Source organism: Pristiophorus japonicus, chromosome 4 (genome assembly GCF_044704955.1).
Source record: "Pristiophorus japonicus isolate sPriJap1 chromosome 4, sPriJap1.hap1, whole genome shotgun sequence".
In the NCBI taxonomy this organism is placed as follows: domain Eukaryota; kingdom Metazoa; phylum Chordata; class Chondrichthyes; family Pristiophoridae; genus Pristiophorus; species Pristiophorus japonicus.
This window is the reverse complement of record NC_091980.1, coordinates 178,727,152-178,744,719: the sequence shown is the minus strand read 5'-3', so window position 1 is coordinate 178,744,719 and position 17,568 is coordinate 178,727,152. Positions and strand designations below refer to the sequence as shown.

General features: G+C 43.8%; 1 protein-coding gene across 1 annotated transcript in view; it reads right to left on the bottom strand.

Annotated features, from left to right (window-relative positions):
- The window catches only part of LOC139262264 (fibulin-7-like), a 38,706-nt gene extending 22,512 nt beyond the window's left edge, over positions 1 to 16,194 (bottom strand). Inside the window, exons 1-2 of the mRNA XM_070877409.1 lie at positions 16,129 to 16,194; positions 3,245 to 3,401 (exon numbers count right to left, since the gene is read on the bottom strand). Of these exons, the coding sequence (XP_070733510.1) occupies positions 3,245 to 3,401; positions 16,129 to 16,194 (223 nt within the window). The remainder of the gene's footprint in view (positions 1 to 3,244; positions 3,402 to 16,128) is intronic.
- Between the last annotated feature and the right edge of the window lie 1,374 nt (positions 16,195 to 17,568).

Below are 17,568 nucleotides of genomic sequence, written 5' to 3'. Positions count from 1 at the left end.
GCTGGATGGACCAGAGGGTCTCTTCCTGTCTAACATTGTTCGTGACTGATTAGAAAGTTTTTCATCAGTCTGGGATAGATTCAAACTCGTATGCTGGAGGTGAAAGGCCCATGCCTAATTTACTATGTCACCCAGTCTCTTTGATTCAAAGCTTGCTGAAAGCCACTTATTTGCAAGTACGATTTAAGCAAATTCTTCAGCAAATTCCTAATGCAAGAACATGTGTGCTGAGTCCCAATCAGCCCTGTCATAAGCAATTTCTTAACCCTCTGCTGAGCTATGAGTTTGCTAGTTTTACTTTGTGCTCCCACGGTTCATGCTCTCCTCCTCAAAGGGTTAAATAAAAGGTGCAATCTACAAGTAGTGGTGAGTTATGGAATACAAAGCACTGTCTAACAGGCTGTAGAGCACAGACATGGCTGTTCTGCTATAATCGGGTTATTTTCTTTAATCTAGTGAAATCGCCTCATTCCTTTCTAAAATGTTCTGGTGGTATAACCAATCAAAGGAGATTTAGAAACACCCACATGAATGCTGATCCAACGTTTGGAGAACATATGATACCAGAGGGCTGGAATTGTGGCTGTATCATAAAGTTACCAGAGAAAGCAGATCTGAAGGTGTCAGACTTGGTTTAATGGTTGCACTCTCGCCTCTGAGTCAGAAGGGTGTCCCACTCCAAAGGCTCATTAAAGACAGATGCAGCTGAGACTAAAATGGGCAATAAAAAAAATAGCAGACTTCTTAAATGAGTACTTTGCATCTGTTGTCACAGCAGAGAGAGAGAACAAAATACCAGTGGTACAAGGGAACGAAAAGTAACTCAAGGAGAGGAACTTAGTAGATTTACTATGAGCAAAAAAGGGTAATGGAGAAAGTAATGGGACTTAAGAGACATAAACTTCCAGGACCTGATGGTTTCCAGCACAGAGTATTTTAAAAAAGGTGAGGAAATTTCAGATGCTTTAGCCATAATTTTCCCAAACTCACTAGATTCAAGGGATTGTCCCTTTGGATTGGAAAACTGCCGAAGGAGGGAGGGTTACATAGAAACATAGAAACATAGAAATTAGGTGCAGGAGCAGACCATTCGTTCCTTCGAGCCTGCACCACCATTCAATAAGATCATGGCTGATCATTCATCCTCAATACCCCTGTCCTGCTTTCTCTCCATACCCCTTGATCCCTTTGGCCGTAAGGGCCATATCTAACTCCCTTTTGAATATATTTAATGAACTGGCCTCAACAACTTTCTGCAGTAGAGAATTCCACAGGTTAACCACTCTCTGAGTGAAGAAGTTTCTCCTCATCTCGGTCCTAAATGGTTTACCCCTTATTCTTAGACTGTGACCCCTGGTTCTGGAACTTCCCAGCAACAGGAACATTCTTCCTGCCTCTAGCCTGTACAATCCCGTCAGGTTAAACCAGGAAATGACAGGCCTATCAGTTTAACATCAGTAGTGGGGAAGTTACTAGAGTCAGTTGTCAGAGACACAGTGACCCGAGCACTTGGACAAGTATCAGCTGATCAAAGTGTGACAGCAGGAATTTGTGAAGCGTAGACCATATCTGACTAATCTAATTGAGGTTTCTTTTTTAGATCACTAACATGGTGAATAGGGTAGTGTCTATTGATGGTCTATATATGGACTTCCATAAGGCATTTGATAAGGTTCTGATGAGATATTATTAGCAAATGGTGCTATACTTCAGCACTGTTAGATGTTTGATACCTCTCGTTACTTTTACTTTTCTCCCTGGCTCTATACCTGCTTATAAACCATGCACCTCTAACACTTTCCAGTTCTGACAAAGGTTATTCGACCTGAAACATTAACCCTATATTTCTCTCTCTCTCTCTCTCCAAAGATGCTGTCTGACCAGCTGAGTGTTTCTTGATGGAACCAAGGTGGGTAAATGGAGTTGAGGTACAGATCAACCATGATCTAATTGAACATTGGCGGAACTGACTTGAGGGGCTGAATGGCCTACTCCTTTGTGGATGCAGAGAGGATGTTTCCACTGATGGGGGAGACTAGAACTAGAGGGCATGATCTCAGAATAAGGGGCCGCCCATTTAAAACAGATGAGGAGAAATTTTGTCTCTCAGAGGGTTGTAAATCTGTGGAATTTGCTGCATCAGAGAGCTGTGGAAGTTGAGACATTGAATAAATTTAAGACAGAAATAGACAGTTTCTTGAACGATAAGGGGATAAGAGGTTATGGGGAGTGGGCAGGGAAGTGGAGCTGAGCCCATGATCAGATCAGCTATGATCATTGAATGGCGGAGCAGGCTCGAGGGGCCGTATGGCTTACTCCTGTTCCTATGTTTCCAGCATTTTCTGTTTTAATTTCAGATTTTCAGCAGCTCGCAGTATTTGGCTCTTTTGTGTTAGATTTTATCTGTCATGGTTCAGAATACCCATTAACAGCACCCAAGAATCTCAAACCAAGCCTCAGTGTCCATTGTGTGCTCAAGTACTACATTGCCATCTTGCATGTTGTCCATTCTGCCCTCTCCAAGACATGCTAACATTAAGCATGGCACATCACACTTCTGGGGATGAGTCTTGCTATGGAGTTCTACCCGATCCCTGAGAACTCATCCTGAGGCAAAATAAACTACAACAACAACTTACATTTATATAGTGCCTTTAACGTAGTAAAATGTCCCAAGGCGCTTCACAGAAGCGTTATCAGGCCAAAAAAAAACGAATTTCAAATACAGATTACAAAGTGCCTACTCAATTAAAGGGTTAAATTATGGTGACAGGTTTCGCAGACTAAGCGTGTATTTCCTCAAGTATGGAAGATTAACGGGTGATCTAATTGCGATGTTTAAAATGATTAAAGGTAGATAGAGTGAAACTATTTCTCCAGGTGGGGGAGTCCAGATTGAGTGGGTATAACCTTAAAATTAGAGCTAGGCTGTTCAGGGGTGATGTCAGGAAGCACTTCTTCATCCTATAAAGAGTAGTGGAAATCTGGAACTCTCTCCCCCAAAAAGCTGTTGAGGCTGTGGGTCAATTGAAAATGTCAAAACTAAGATTGATAGATTTTTGTTAAGTAAGGATTTTAAGGTTATGAAACCAAGGCAGGTAAGATAGAGATCAGCCATGGTCTAGCTGAAAGGCGGAACAGGCTCAAGGGGCTGAATGGCCTCCTCCTGCTCCTATGTTTCTAATAAGGAAGGTCTGAGGCACAGAGTAAGGATCTCCTTGTTCTGGTGTCTAGTCATGCTTACCATTGTGCTTGGACGCCTGCTTGTTTACTGTGTTCTGCAGAAGACTGAGCTTTCTCTTCATCATGCGAATCCCCTGTGTGTACTGGGCTTCCTGAGTGGAGAGCAGCTTCTGCATCTGGCGAATGGCACTTAGCACCTGCTGCTTGCTGGGACAGCCCTGCAAAAAGAACAAATTCCTATTTCAGATATATTAAACACTCCCAAGCTCAGGAAACAGTATGGTTAGATGTAGGGTACAACTCCCTCTACACCGTCCCAACAACATATCAAAGTCCCAATTCCAACTCCCCTTCCTACTGTACTATTGTACTGTACTGTACCAATTGCTCTACTGAGCCAATGTGACGTTTTCAATTCCCACAACAACTAATCTTGTGGCCTCTCTGAATGAGTTTGCTAACTCGGGCCAAATTCCGGGCACTTCTCCGTTGTGACCCCTGCTCACTAGATCGACCCTACCCAAATTCTTCGCAGAGGGGCCCTTTACAGCCAACAATCATTCCTCTGACTGGCAGAACCAGTCAAAAGTGCTCTGAAACCTAGACCCTCCTGAAAGTAAAGCCAACACCCAACAGTTTCCATATCCTTTGACACACCATGAGCAATGCCAAGGGAGTAGCAATTTAAATATATAAAATGTATAAATATAATATACATATAACAATATAAATACACATACATACATATACACACACATACATATATACAGACCAACTGTTCTCAATTCCTAGTTAATTAAAGGCTTAAAAATGATGCTTTTCAAGAACTTAAAAGACTAAAACCTTTTTCATGCAAGCCCATAATTAGTGTGGAATTAGATCTGAAATTTATGCAGGTGAGAGAGGACTGATTTGCTTTGGAATGAAATGCTTCCAAACCCCTCCAGATATTTGTATCTAAATCTAAATCCACTGTAAATTGTACCTCACTCAAGTTCACTGCAATAGAATGTTTCACTTAGCAATATAAACCATTCTGAAATAATTACAATAAGCAGCAGCAAACCATTCAGCCCATCTCACTTCAATCCAGCAGAATACCAACCCTAACATCTTCTCATTGCAGATGTCACATCCACCTGAATAAGCAGAGGGGGCCTCTGTCTCATCATCATCAGAGGCAGTCCCTCGGAATTGAGGAAGATTTGCTTCCACTCTTAAAATGAGTTCTTAGGTGGCTGAACAGTCCTATACGAGAACCACAGACTCTGTCACAGGGGGGACAGATAGTCGTTGAGGGAAGGGGTGGGTGGGACTGGTTTGCCGCACGCTCTTTCCGCTGCTAACATACAAACAATGACGGACAGGAAAAGACCCATTGGTCCATCCAGCCTGACCCATACAGCTGTGATGTGTTATGCATCAAAATACAGACAATCTAAGCCAACCCATGTGATCTTCTGAGAGACGAAAAAACAGATTAAAACCCATGCCAATTATGGGGGTGGCAAATAAAATCTGGAAAACTTCTCTCTGACCCTTTCAGGCGATCAAAAACAGTCCAGGGGAACACTCTGGCTCCACCAGATATTTACCTCCTGTATGAAGTGATCTCTGTCCCAGAGTCTGTGCTGTCCCAGCCAGAAACAGATCCAGCTCTCATCTTAAGGATGGCACCTCTAACACCACAACACTCCCCTCAGTCCTGCATTAGAAGCTCAGCTAAGATTTATGTGCTCAGGCCCTGTACAAGGGCACAAACCCTCAAGCTTCTGATATAGTGGTGATAGCGCTTCCAACCGATAATAAGGTGTCATTATCCATCCATGAGCCAAGTCAACACTGAGATTCAAGTAGGTTCAATCACTCCTCCTCCCACTTTAGGAGAAACATCATAAACAAAATAAAGTGATATTTTGTAAAATTTGAATAAAATATTTAATGAGTAGACATTTTTTTAATTTATGTAAACGTTTAAAACATTCACCAGCACAGGATCATGAAGTGTTGAACTCCCAATCTTGGCCTGGTATCCAGTCAGGGTCAGGCAACTCCCCAATGGTATAGTTGATACATGTACTGTATAGTGTGGAACACAGTTCCACAGATCAGGAAGGCACTTGAGCCCTGGAGGAACGCAGAGATCTTGGAGAGTTGGAGGAGGTTACAGAGATAGGGAGGGTGAGGCCATGGTGGTATTTGCACACAAGGATGAGAGTTTAAAATCAGAGGCATTGCAACTCTAGCCTCTTGCGCATCCCTGATTTCCTTCACCCAACCAACGGCGGCCATAACTTCAGCTATCGAGGCTCTATGTTCTGGAACTCCCTCTCTAAACCTCGCTGCTTCTCTACCTCTCTCTCCTCCTTTAGGACAACCTCTGACCAAGCTTTTGGTCGCCTGTCCTAATATGTCCTTATGTGGCTCGGTGTCAAATTGTGTCTGATAACGCTCCAGTGAAGCGCCTTGGGATGTTTTACTATGATAAAGGTGCCATATAAATGCAAGTTGTTATTGTTGTTGTACCGAGTTTGCTGATCTCTGTCCACACAAAAGATGTGCTACAAATTAGCCTCAGTACCTACGAATTAGGGAGAAGATAAACAGTCAGCATTGCTGTTTCTGATCACCATCTAGCAACTCCTACCGAAAAAAATACAAGTGTGAAAATGTCAGAGGAGAACAGAATCAGGCTTGGTTGTGTGGGGATGAAAACCCAACACTCAGTATCTGTGCTGTTGCACGTGAAGACTAGTTACTTGACCGAGGCCTGGGAGTAAACTGCTGGCCCACCTTCTTAGCTGAGGAATGTCTATTGCGTGGTCAGACCTAGGAAAAGAAGGGAACTTTAAAGAAACCAAACAAATGTTTAACAACTTGTTTTGAAAGAATCCAAACGGAGTTGTCAAACCACCTACATTTTTATTTGTCTCTCACCGTTAAAAGTTATGATGATAGATGATGGGTGTCAGCTGTGGCTCAGTGAGTAGTACTATTGCCGCTGAGTCAACTCTAAATAATCCAACTCCCCAAATTATCATTAACTCTAAATAAACTAAACTCCCCTAATTATCAACTCGAGCCTCAGTTCCAAGCTGTGTCCTGCCTGGATAATGTTACTTTATTGGGATGATTCTGAAATATGTTTCTTGTATTTCATTGGCTGTGAAGCACTGTGGGTTGCCCTGAGTGCTTGAAAGACTTTGCTCAATCTGAACAAATTAGATTCTACATTTATATTAGCCCTCCATATTAAGCTCCCTGCACTGTACTTAGCACTTCACACAAAGGGTAGTGGAAATCTGGAACTCTTCCACAAAAAGTAAGAGTCTCGATCAATTGAAAATTTTAGTTAGGCAAGGGTATTAAGGGTTATGGAACCAAGGCACGTAGATAGAGTTAAGATACAGATCAGCCATGACATAAATGAATGGAGGAACAGGCTCAAGGTGCTTCATAGCCTTCAACTGTATCTATAAGATGATATGTGTCTATTGAATTGTATGGAATTTAAGTTAGTGTATCATGGGAGTATCATGAGGCAAAGTCACAGTGAAAGAGGGATGTATGAAAATCCAATTGAATTGAATGTTCTGCTTCCAAGGTTGCTTGCCCAAAGCTTCAACTCACTCACGAATGTATCAGCTCTCCATACCTTGATAATAATATATCAAACCTCAAAATACCGATTGGTAGCTCAGCCGTGGCATCTGTTCCTACATTCTTTGGATTCAAGACCCTTTGCCAGAAGCACTGATTCCCAACTGCAGGCAAACACAGAAGCTAAGCAGATTTCTGACCCCATTTGTGGAAAGGGGCCTACAAATACCTCCAGGGGAAAGTTCAGCTCTTTAGAATGAGATTCCACAAGTATCTTTGTGATAACAAAATAAAAAAGAACTTGCATTTATATAAAGCGCCTTTCACAACTTCAGGATGTCCCAAAGTGATGTACAGCCAATGAAGGACGTTTGAAGTGCAGTCACTATTGCAATATAGCAAACACGACAGCCAATCTGCACACAGCAAGGTCCCACAAACAGCAATATAGTATTGACCAGATAATCTCATTTAGTGATGGTGGTTGAGGGATAAATGTTGGCCAGGACACCGGGGAGAGCGCCCCTGCCCTTCTATGAAATAGTGCCGTGGGATCGCTTGCGTCCACCTGAGAGGACAGATAGAGGCTCGGATTAATGTCTTATCGAAAGGCGGCACTTCCAACAATGCAGCACTCCCTCAGCACTGTACTGGGATCAACCTTCTAACTCACAAGCAAGAGAGCTAGGGATGTTTTGTTCTAATTCTCAACTCAAGAGAATTGGAATCACAAAGACACATGTACTAATGTTAATATACTTGATGTTAAGAAAATGTCCACTGACATGATTCAGCAAAAACTGTCTTGCTGGAATAGCGTGCACCAAACAACTAGCGTGCACCATCTCCTTCATGCATGGCAACTTTCACACGAAAGGTTTAACAACCGTGACTCCCTTGTTATGTACAGTTGGTTTCCGGGCTATTTCTTACGTAAGCTGTACACACTGCAGAGCAGTCACATTGCAGAGCCGCTGAGGTGTGTAATACATGACCAAGTGGGGTTCGAAGAGGCTCCCGAGCGACTTCCTTTCAGCTGAAACGTATCTTTAAGCAAACAGACTTAATGCAACATGGAATGCTCGGGAGGAAGATTTTGCTGACAGCCCTTCCTTTGACTAACATGCCGCGACACCAAAACAAAACACATAATTAGAGAGGTTGAACATTCTTCTCCCCTGCCCCCTCCCCATTGAACAGGCAATCTCACCCTCATTTTTACCCTTATTCTCTGATTGGAACAAAACAACAAAATGAATCATTTGATTTTCTGTACAGAATGGTGCAGCAGTGAAGTTAAATATTTGCACTGGAAGGTTTAAAAGGAAACCTTTGTGGCTTTCTCGGTTGACTTACAGTACCCACCCCTTATAAATCGCAATTGCACATGGACTACATGCAGATTATATCAGACCTGACCGTCACTGGTACAGGAAGCAAACTCTGTATCAGTTCGAGGTCTTAGAGAAAGTATTGCATTTATATAGCGCCTTTCACGACTTCAGAATGTCCCAAAGTGTTTTACAAGCAATGAAGTGCAGTCACCGTTGTAATGTTAGAAACACGGCAACTAATCTGCACACAGCAAGATCCCACAAGCAGCAATGTGATAATGACCAGATAGCCTGCTCTTTTAGTGATGTTGGTTGAGGAATAAATATTGGCCAGGACACCAACAGGGGAGAATGCCCCTGATCTTCTTCCAATAGTTCCATGGCATCTTTACATCCACCTGAGAGAGCAGACAGGGCCTCGGTTTAACACCTCATCCGAAAGACGGCATCTCCAACAGTGCAGCACTCCCTCAGTACTAGCGTGCCAGCCTAGATTTTGTGCTCAAGTCTCTGGAGTAAGACTTAAACCTACAACCTCCTGACTCAGAGGCGAGAGTGCTACCAAATGAAGCACAGTTGACACCTACCATTCAGAGGTAATGAAGTCTCACACCCAGTCTGGCATGATGACCATCTCAAGCAGACATGTTCACATTGCTCAATTTTCATTACAAGATTTATTTCTTGAAATGTTCTCTCAAAGTGCTTGTCAGAACCTTAGTATAAGTTCCACCAGTGTGGTTCCGGCCTGCAAGACCATCAGCAGGCCGGGGCCATTAGAGGGAGCAGCATGCAGCGATGCCACTGCAGGGAGCAGCGCGTGATGCTGCAGGAGCTGATTGCAATGTGGGCAGGTGCAGCAGGAGCGGCGAGGTCGGGACGAAGGAGCGGCAAGAGTTTGTAGATAGATGTGATCGGGACCCAGGAGAGGCGAAGGTTCGGGGCCCAGCAGAGGTGAGGGTCCAGGGGCAGCACAGGCCAGCCCACACTGCGATATGTGTGCGCACTAGGTCTGTGCAGCAGAGCTGGTTTCCAGTTGTCTTGGTTAATCCTTGCCACTGGACCAAGACCTAGCTCTGTCAAGCCCATGTGGTGGCTGGTGTGCAACGGCCACCACACATTAAAAAATCCACGCCCAGGCATCTTCCACCCTTCGGGATCCGGAATATGATTGAAACACCTGTGAACTCATCCATTTTCGGCGTGGAAGCAAGTCATCCTCGTTTCGAGGGACTGCCTATGATGATGATATGTTCAAACACTCTACTATATGATCTGAGCAACATCCAGCAAATTATGAGACATTTACAGTAAACACTAAAGCTGGCTTTTATTGACGTTCTCCTTTCCCGAACCCCCCATCCCTCCAGTGAATTGTTTAGAACAAATAAATGAGCAAAACGTGCACGTAGAATGAGTATCTTGCGGAGAGACCTTGCACATGTAACATTCAGGCTGGAAATGTACCACACAGTCTGGACCACCTTCCTGAGGCCTACACAACACAGGAACCCCTCCTCTCCCTCCAACACCTGCATACACCCAGAGCGCAAGTAAAGAGAGAAGATAAAGGATTGGATTACACCCTTCACCCACTCAAAATACCCACAAGAATAGTGACACAACCCAAAGGCCACCATTGACAAGCTCGGGCAATCACTTTGTCCCACAGCCTAGCTACCTCTTCACCTGTAGATAGTTCCAACCTGGACTCTGAATTCTGTAATGCTATTATTACCAGTCTAGGTCCAACCCTGCCAACAGACTCATTGGCTTTATTCCTTGTGTGTGCTATTTTTAGTGCCACACTGAACTGAATTCCAATCTATGTATCCCAGAATTTCCGAGCATGCTTTAACTGGTGTGCTAAATAATCACACAGCAAGGGAATGAAACCCCACTGTATCAGTGCATGATCCTGCGAATGTTATATAAGCATCCTATACAAGAGATGTACCAATATGTAGTCAGTGTAAAACTCTGAAAAGAAAGATAGAAAGACCTTGCATTTATATAGCACGTTTTACTTCCTCAGGACGTCCCAAAGCGTTTTTCAGCCAATTAAGTACTTTTTGAAGTGTGTTCACTGTTGTAATGTAGGAAATGTGACAATAAATGCCGGTCTTGCCAGCGACACCCATATTTCAAGAATGATTTTTTTTTAGATAAGCAATTTATAAATAAGGAAGTAGATGATAGGGTGTGAAACAGTGGTTTATGAGGGATTCCTCCACCCCATTGCATGTACTTATTACCACCACTAACAGATACATGAAACAATCTGTCGGCTGTTACCATGGAGACCAAGCAGACAGCTATGGCTTAGAAGAATGTCCTACCAGAATCACAGAGTAAAGCAGAGCAAGATGTTTTAATTGGGTTTTTACAATTCAACAACTTCATGGTCACTTTTAGCGACATCAGCTTTTCATTACCAGATTTTAAAAACTGAATTCAAATTCTGAAACTGCCATGGTGGGATTTGAACGCACTGTTCTCTGGATATGAGTTTGTATCATGGGAACTAGTAAAAATTCATCTTTCTAATAACCCACACACAATTCACTCTTCTGTGGGCTCCACCCAAATCATTTAATATTCCGAGGAAAGATTTTGCAATGGTTCTTCAGTTCCATGAAAGACACATCAAGAAAATTCCAGAATCTAACCTTGCATGTTACATTACAGATCAGCTGCCCTCATTGGTTCCTTGGTGTGACATTCACATGGTGTCAGCTCGCTCCACACACCAATTATTGTTAATTATACTCATCCTAATGTTCCTCAATCCTATTCCCAATCACCCAACCCTATTTAAAGCTCAAAAAAAGCCACGAGCAGCCTGTCAAATTATGAAAGTTGCTGGTTGCTTAATCCAGATTTCCATGTTATTGCAAGAACATGAGTGTTGCTCTAATTGCAACTCAGTGTTCTACATCGGTAAAGAAATTCTGCAGAGAATAGCTTTGTACACATTCTCCCCTGCCTTCTGAAGTCTCTTGAACTGTACCAGCCCTTGGCTTGTGCCACCAAGCAAATTTGTCTTTTTCAAGTATATATCAAATTCCCTTTTGAAAGTTACTATTGGATTTGCTTCCAGCACCCTTTCAGGCAGTGTGTTCCAGATCATAACAACTCGCTGTGTAAATAAAAAAAATTATCCTAATCTACCCTCTGGTTCCTATGCCAATGATCTTCGATCTGTGCCCTCTGGTTACCAACCCTTCTGCCCATGGGAACAGTTTCTCCCTATCTACTTTATCAAAATCCCTCATAATTTTGAACACCTCCAATAAATCTCCTTTTCACCTTCTCTGCTCCACGGAGAACAATCCCAGCTTCTCTTTTCTCTCCACATAACTGAAGTCACCTATCCCTGGCACCATTCTGGTAAATCTAAATTGCTCGGAGATGCAATTCCAACTGACACCTTGCCCAAGGGACATGTCCAGGCGTGGTGTAACATGTTGACAGGATGTGGGTCTGTCCCTCGCTCACCGGGGGTCACTTTGACTTTGCACGATATGTAAAACAGGCTGCCGATTCGCTACCACCAGTTTTACACTATCGCACACTCAACAGTACCCCAGTGATTTCAATGATGCCAGTATGGAATCAGACATTCCCCGCAGTGAAGGGATAGATGTAAATAAAACGACAGGACCACTTGTTCCATTTTAATAAGGCCCTTTCACTGGTTCTATAGAATCTGAGATACAATACCCTCCATACAACATTTGCCTGATTTATTTCTTGCTGGAAACAAGAAAGAACTCCCATTTATACAGCGCCTTTGATGACCTCAGGACGTCCCAAAGGGTTTTACAGCCAATGAAGTGCTTATGAACTGTAGTCACTTTTGTTTCTTCTTCTCTCAGGCAGTCTCTCGGAGTCGTGCATGACTCGCTTCCACACTAGTTCTAAGTTCTGAGGTGGCTGATGAGTCCAATGTGGGATCGACAGACTCTGTCACAGGTAAGGCAGGTGGTGGTTGAAGGGACGGGTGGGTGGGGTGCTTGGTTTGTCGTACGCTCCTTCCGCTGTTTGTACTTGACTTCCGTGTGCTCCTGACAAAGAAATTCAAAGTGTTCGGCACCTTCCCAAATGCTTCTTCTCCACTTTGAGCGGTCATAGGCCAGAGATTCCCAAGAGTCGGTGGGGATGTTACATTTTTTCAGGGAGGCATTGAGGGTGTCCTTTGAACATTTTCTCTGCCCTCCTGGGGCTCGCTTGCTGTATCGGAGCTCGGAGTAGAGTGCCTGTTTCGGGAGTCTTGTATCAGGTATGCAGACTACGTGGTCTGCTGATTGAAGCAATTTATCACGCTCAATGCTGGGGATGTTGGCCTGAGAGAAAACACGGACATTGGTATGTCTATTCTGCCAATGGATTTGCAGAATTTTGCAGAGGCAGTATTGGCAACTTCTCCAGTGCTTTGAGGTGCCTACTGTACATTCCCCACTCAAGGTCCTACCCCATTGAGGGCTAAGAACAGAGAGGAACTCAGTCACTGTTGCAATGTAGGAAAAGCAGCAGCCAATTTGCACACAGCAACCCCCACAAACAGCAGTGTGATAACGACCAGATAATCTGTTTTCGTAATGTTGGTTGAGGGAAAAATATTGGCCAAGACACCTCTACTCTTCTTCGAATAGTGCTATGGGATTTTTCTTTACATCCACCCGAGAGGGCAGGCATGCTACAGTTTGACGTCTCATCTGAAAGTCGGCAACTCCAACAATGCAGCACTCCCTCAGTACTGCACTGGAGTGTCAGCCTAAATTTTGTGCTCAAGTCTCAAGGAGTGGGAACTATGAACCCACAACCATCTGACTCAGAAGCTACCACTGAGCCAAAGCTGTCAGCTAAAAAAAGTTATTTTTGTATCGGTGTGACTGCATTTTTGCAACATGTTTAGACTACATTCCAAAAGTACTTACTTGTCTGCACAGTGCTTTGGGACGTCCTGAGGATCTCATTTTTTGGTTCTTTGGTCTTGACGATTATGAATGTAGGAATTGCTGGACAAAAAAAGACCAAGGTCCATCTAGTTTGCCATCCTGGTAGTTGTATGATGCAACAATAATGGAGTCACTGACTAAACACAGCTATCACCTGCAAGTTCCCCTCCAAGTCACACACCATCCTGACTTGGAAATATATCGCCGTCCCTTCATCATCACTGGGTCAAAATCCTGGAACTCCCTCCCTAACAGCACTGTGGGAGTTCCTTCACCACACGGACTGCAGCGGTTCAAAGCGGCGACTCACTACCCCCTTCTCAAGGGCAATTAGGGATGGCTAATAAATGCTGGCTTTGTCAGCGACGCCCACATCCCATGAATTAATATTTTTAAAAATTTCAATCTCTATCAATTATTCTACAACAGAGCCAGACATTAGACGAGGAAAATTCCAGTGGTGGAGAGCTTTGGGGACCTCAAGTCCAAAGTCGTCTGTTCCTCCCAAGCAATGTTCCCTCTAAATTGTCTTTGTTGTGCGCGACCTGTTTATTTCAATGTGCAGTTCCGTTAAATTTCTGCACATGGAAAAGCTTGCAAGCGGCCTGCGTGGTACCTTGAAGATTAGTGTGTGCAGCTTAGAGGGAACATTGCTCCCAAGCATGTTACACTTATGTCATGTCTCAAATTACTCAGACACTGTATCCCCAAAATTAGGCACTTTAACATTATCAGCTAATTGCTTTGCAGGGATACAGATTATGCCATATTGATGCATCAGTGATAGGTGCATTAAATTTACCACCAAAAGCACCACACAAGGTGACCCTCTCCTTTCCCCTACACACACACACACACAACACACTCTTGTTCATTCTCCAGAAATACAGCAACTGGGCTAGTCAGAAGTATTAGTCAACAGGTAGAAGTTAAAATTTGCCCACCAACCTCTTGGTGCCAGCCATGGCTCAGTGGGTAGCACACATGCCTCTCAGTTAGAAAGTCGTGGGTTCAAGTCCCCCTCCAGAAACTTGAGCACATAATCAAGGCCAACACGCCAGGGCAGTACAGAGGGAGTACTGCACTGTCGGGGGTGCCATGTTTCAGATGAGACGTTAAACTGAGACCCTGTCTACTGCCCTCTCAGGTGGACGTAAATTATCCCATGGAACTATTTTCAAGAAGAGCAGGGGAGTTATACCTGGTGTTCTGGGCAATTCCTCAACCAACATCACTAAAACAGGTGATCTAGTCATTTTTCTCATTGTTGTTTGTGGGACCTTGCTGTGCACAAATTGGTTGCTATGTTTCCCTAAAATGCAATACTTACAAAAGTACTTCATTGGCTGTAAAGCGCTTTGGAGCATACCGAGGTCATGAAAGGCGCTATATAAATGCAAGTTATTTCTTTCCTTCACAGCTGACTGCAGTATGAGCTGAATGGCATGTTTATCACAGCTTCTGACTACCCTTTATCTCCAGTCTTCTCCTTATGCCAAAATAAATGATGCCTTAAACTCCACCATAAACACACACTCTTTAATTACTCCGTTGCGGTACAATGCGCTCATTCTTGTGTTTGCATGTTGTGGAATGCCGCACTACCTAGAGGTTTCTGGACAAACCCATGTACTGTGCACCTAAACCCACTCTACTGAACTGAGGACACAAGGTACAGTTGTATTCCACGGACCGGCTCAAATCCGGGACCTGCTTAAAGTGTACTGACTGGGGCTCAGCGGACCCGAGTTACACTGCTGGCTCTGCATCGCTCTGCCTACGTATACAAATCACACGGTTTCCATTCACCGGCAACCACACACCTTTTAAAATCAACCAAGAGCCAACAGGAGCCGTCAGCTCGTTGCCAAGATTAGAACAGTGCCGGCCAATAGAAATCTCGAAGTGGCCACAGGTGTAGCGACGGCGACACCGCTTGAGCCATATGCAAATGCCCTTACCAAACGGGGGCACTCCATTTAAAGTTATGCGCAAAATTGTTGAGCCCCATGCACCAATGTTAGCAGAAAATGTCTCCCACACAATACAAGTAAACGTACTTCACACGTGTATATTTACTTAGCAAACATCTACTCCACCATTCAGTAACCAAGGGAGTAAAGCAGCCACAGCTATCAAAAAACACTCACACACTACTTTTCGTCTGAGCATTTTACCAACAAACGCACAAAAGGGTTAAAGTTCACAGGTATGCGCCATGTGAATATGAGTATTGGCATCACATGCCCAGCGACCGTCTCTGTCACTCATTGTGTATTTGCTGATCAGAAATACAGATATCCACATCTGTATTCCTGATTAGCAACATGTGGCTAGTGTATTGGGACAACACAGGGCCAGAGAGATTAACGTTGAAATGTTAAAGAAAGGTCCCAAACTGTCATTTGAGGAGCAGAGGGGCTTTTCAAAGTGAAGTTTTGCAGATATACAGTTGTTTGTGAGGCAGAGGTGATATATTCGAGGTGGGTTCACTAATGCTTGCCTTAAATTTGCTTTGGGTCGCTGTGCACATTCGACGGTGATGCAAAGCCGCAAATCTCTCACGCCAAAACAATAGCAAAAAGCCTGCTGAGGCTAACCGAGTTTACCAAATGATTAGCTATCTGACAGTTCAACTCATTCACCGGGATCAACATAAATCATTTCGTTTGGGGAGACCTGTCTGCTTGTGTGGAGGCTGGCGAGAAAGGACTGCTAATTTACTAACAATAAAAATCAATTCACTGCACCGCTACTGACAGATTCAGTCACATTCATTTCCAATTCATTCAAGTCGATTGTTCTTTATTCTTTCTCTCCTGGAGAAATGAGCCGAGTACAGCTCCTGCATGCAAAGCCCCTGCATGCTTTCAATCCCGGGGGACAAGGTTAACAGCAAAGTATTTTTTTTTGCAAAACTTAAATCTGAATAAAACCAAGTTTTTCTTGCACAGTTTAAGGGCAAATTACAGTGCGTTTGTATGTGTATATATATATTAAAACATTTGAGAGTAGCTTTAAACTGATTTTCCAGGTACAAACTCCCTTACCTGGTCTGCACTAGAAACCAGTTCCAAAACGCACAGCATGATCCAGCCAGAAACTCCAAGAATCATCCTGAAACTCACAAAATAAAGCGACTCAGACAGCCTCGACGCCACGGATTTTCCCACCAACCGATGTAGGATGCTCCTTGACTAAAACTTCGTTTTATGTTTTGTTGTTCCTTTGCAACCCTCTTCCAAACTCCGCGTCGAAGCTCTGAGTTAATCTGGTCCGTTATCGCGTGTGTGTGTGTGTGTGTGTTTTGCAAATCCCAAGGATTAGATGCTGTGAGTTTGATTGACATTTGGAAGAAGCTTTTTGTGTGTGTGTGAGTTGGGAGTGGGTGGGGTGTGGTGCGGGAAGGAAGGAGCTGGGTAGGGATATGGAAGCTGAGATTTTTGCCTGTCATTTTGAGCAGGGAATCTATGCTGTGATATGGGAATAGTGCCAAATCGCCCGAGGAATCCTTGCCTGAAGTTACGAGTTTCCATCTATTTAGACAGTTACGCTTTGATGGTTCCCCGTAAATAAAGTACCGCCATTCCCTCTCTTAAAGCCCTGAACATAAAAAAATTAAATCTAAGGTACGAATTGTTTCTGTTACTGATTCAGAGAGGATAAGTCTTGTGGGGGAAAAAAATATATATTTGAAAGACTTTTTGAAACTAAAGGGCTGTACATAGCCACAACCTATATTACCCTTTTAAATAGAAGCAGCCCTGTATGGTGGACCCAGGTCTAGACTGATGGGATGAAGCACTCTCTCTGTGTTATTCGTGGTTCAGTGGCTCGCATTCTAGTCTCTTGAGTCACAAGGTCATGGATTCAAGTGCTCACTCAAGAGACTTGAGCAAGTAATCCAGGCTGACACTCCCAGTGCACGACTGAGGGAGGGCTGCACTGTCTGAGGTGGTGTCTTTTGGATGAGATGTTAAAGCGAGGGCACGTCTGCCCCCTCAGGTGGACGTAAAAGATTTAACGGCACTATTTCGAATAAGAGTTGGGACATTCTCTTTGATCAACACTTATCCGTCAACCAACATCGCTATAACAAAAGATCTGGTCATTATCTCATCGCTGTTTCTGGGATCTTGCTGTGTGCAAATTGGCTACTGCGTTTCCAACAGTTACTACACTCCAAAAGTACATATTTGCCTGTAAAGTGCTTTGGGATTTCCTGAAGTGGTGGAAGGTGCAATATAAATGCAAGTCTTTCTTTTCATCTCACTGCTGGTAGGCATCTCCTTACTGTCCTATCTGAGCTGCGAATAATGGGCATGTGTGAAGTCTTTGAATCCCTCATGGTTGACTGGAACTGATAAGACCTGACTACTACTTAGAGTTTGGACTCCGACATCGTCATAGCCGAAGTGGAGCCATCACAAGGGATGCTCTTACTGTGCCTATGTCTCGTGTAACTACAGTCCCCACTTCAGATACCACTG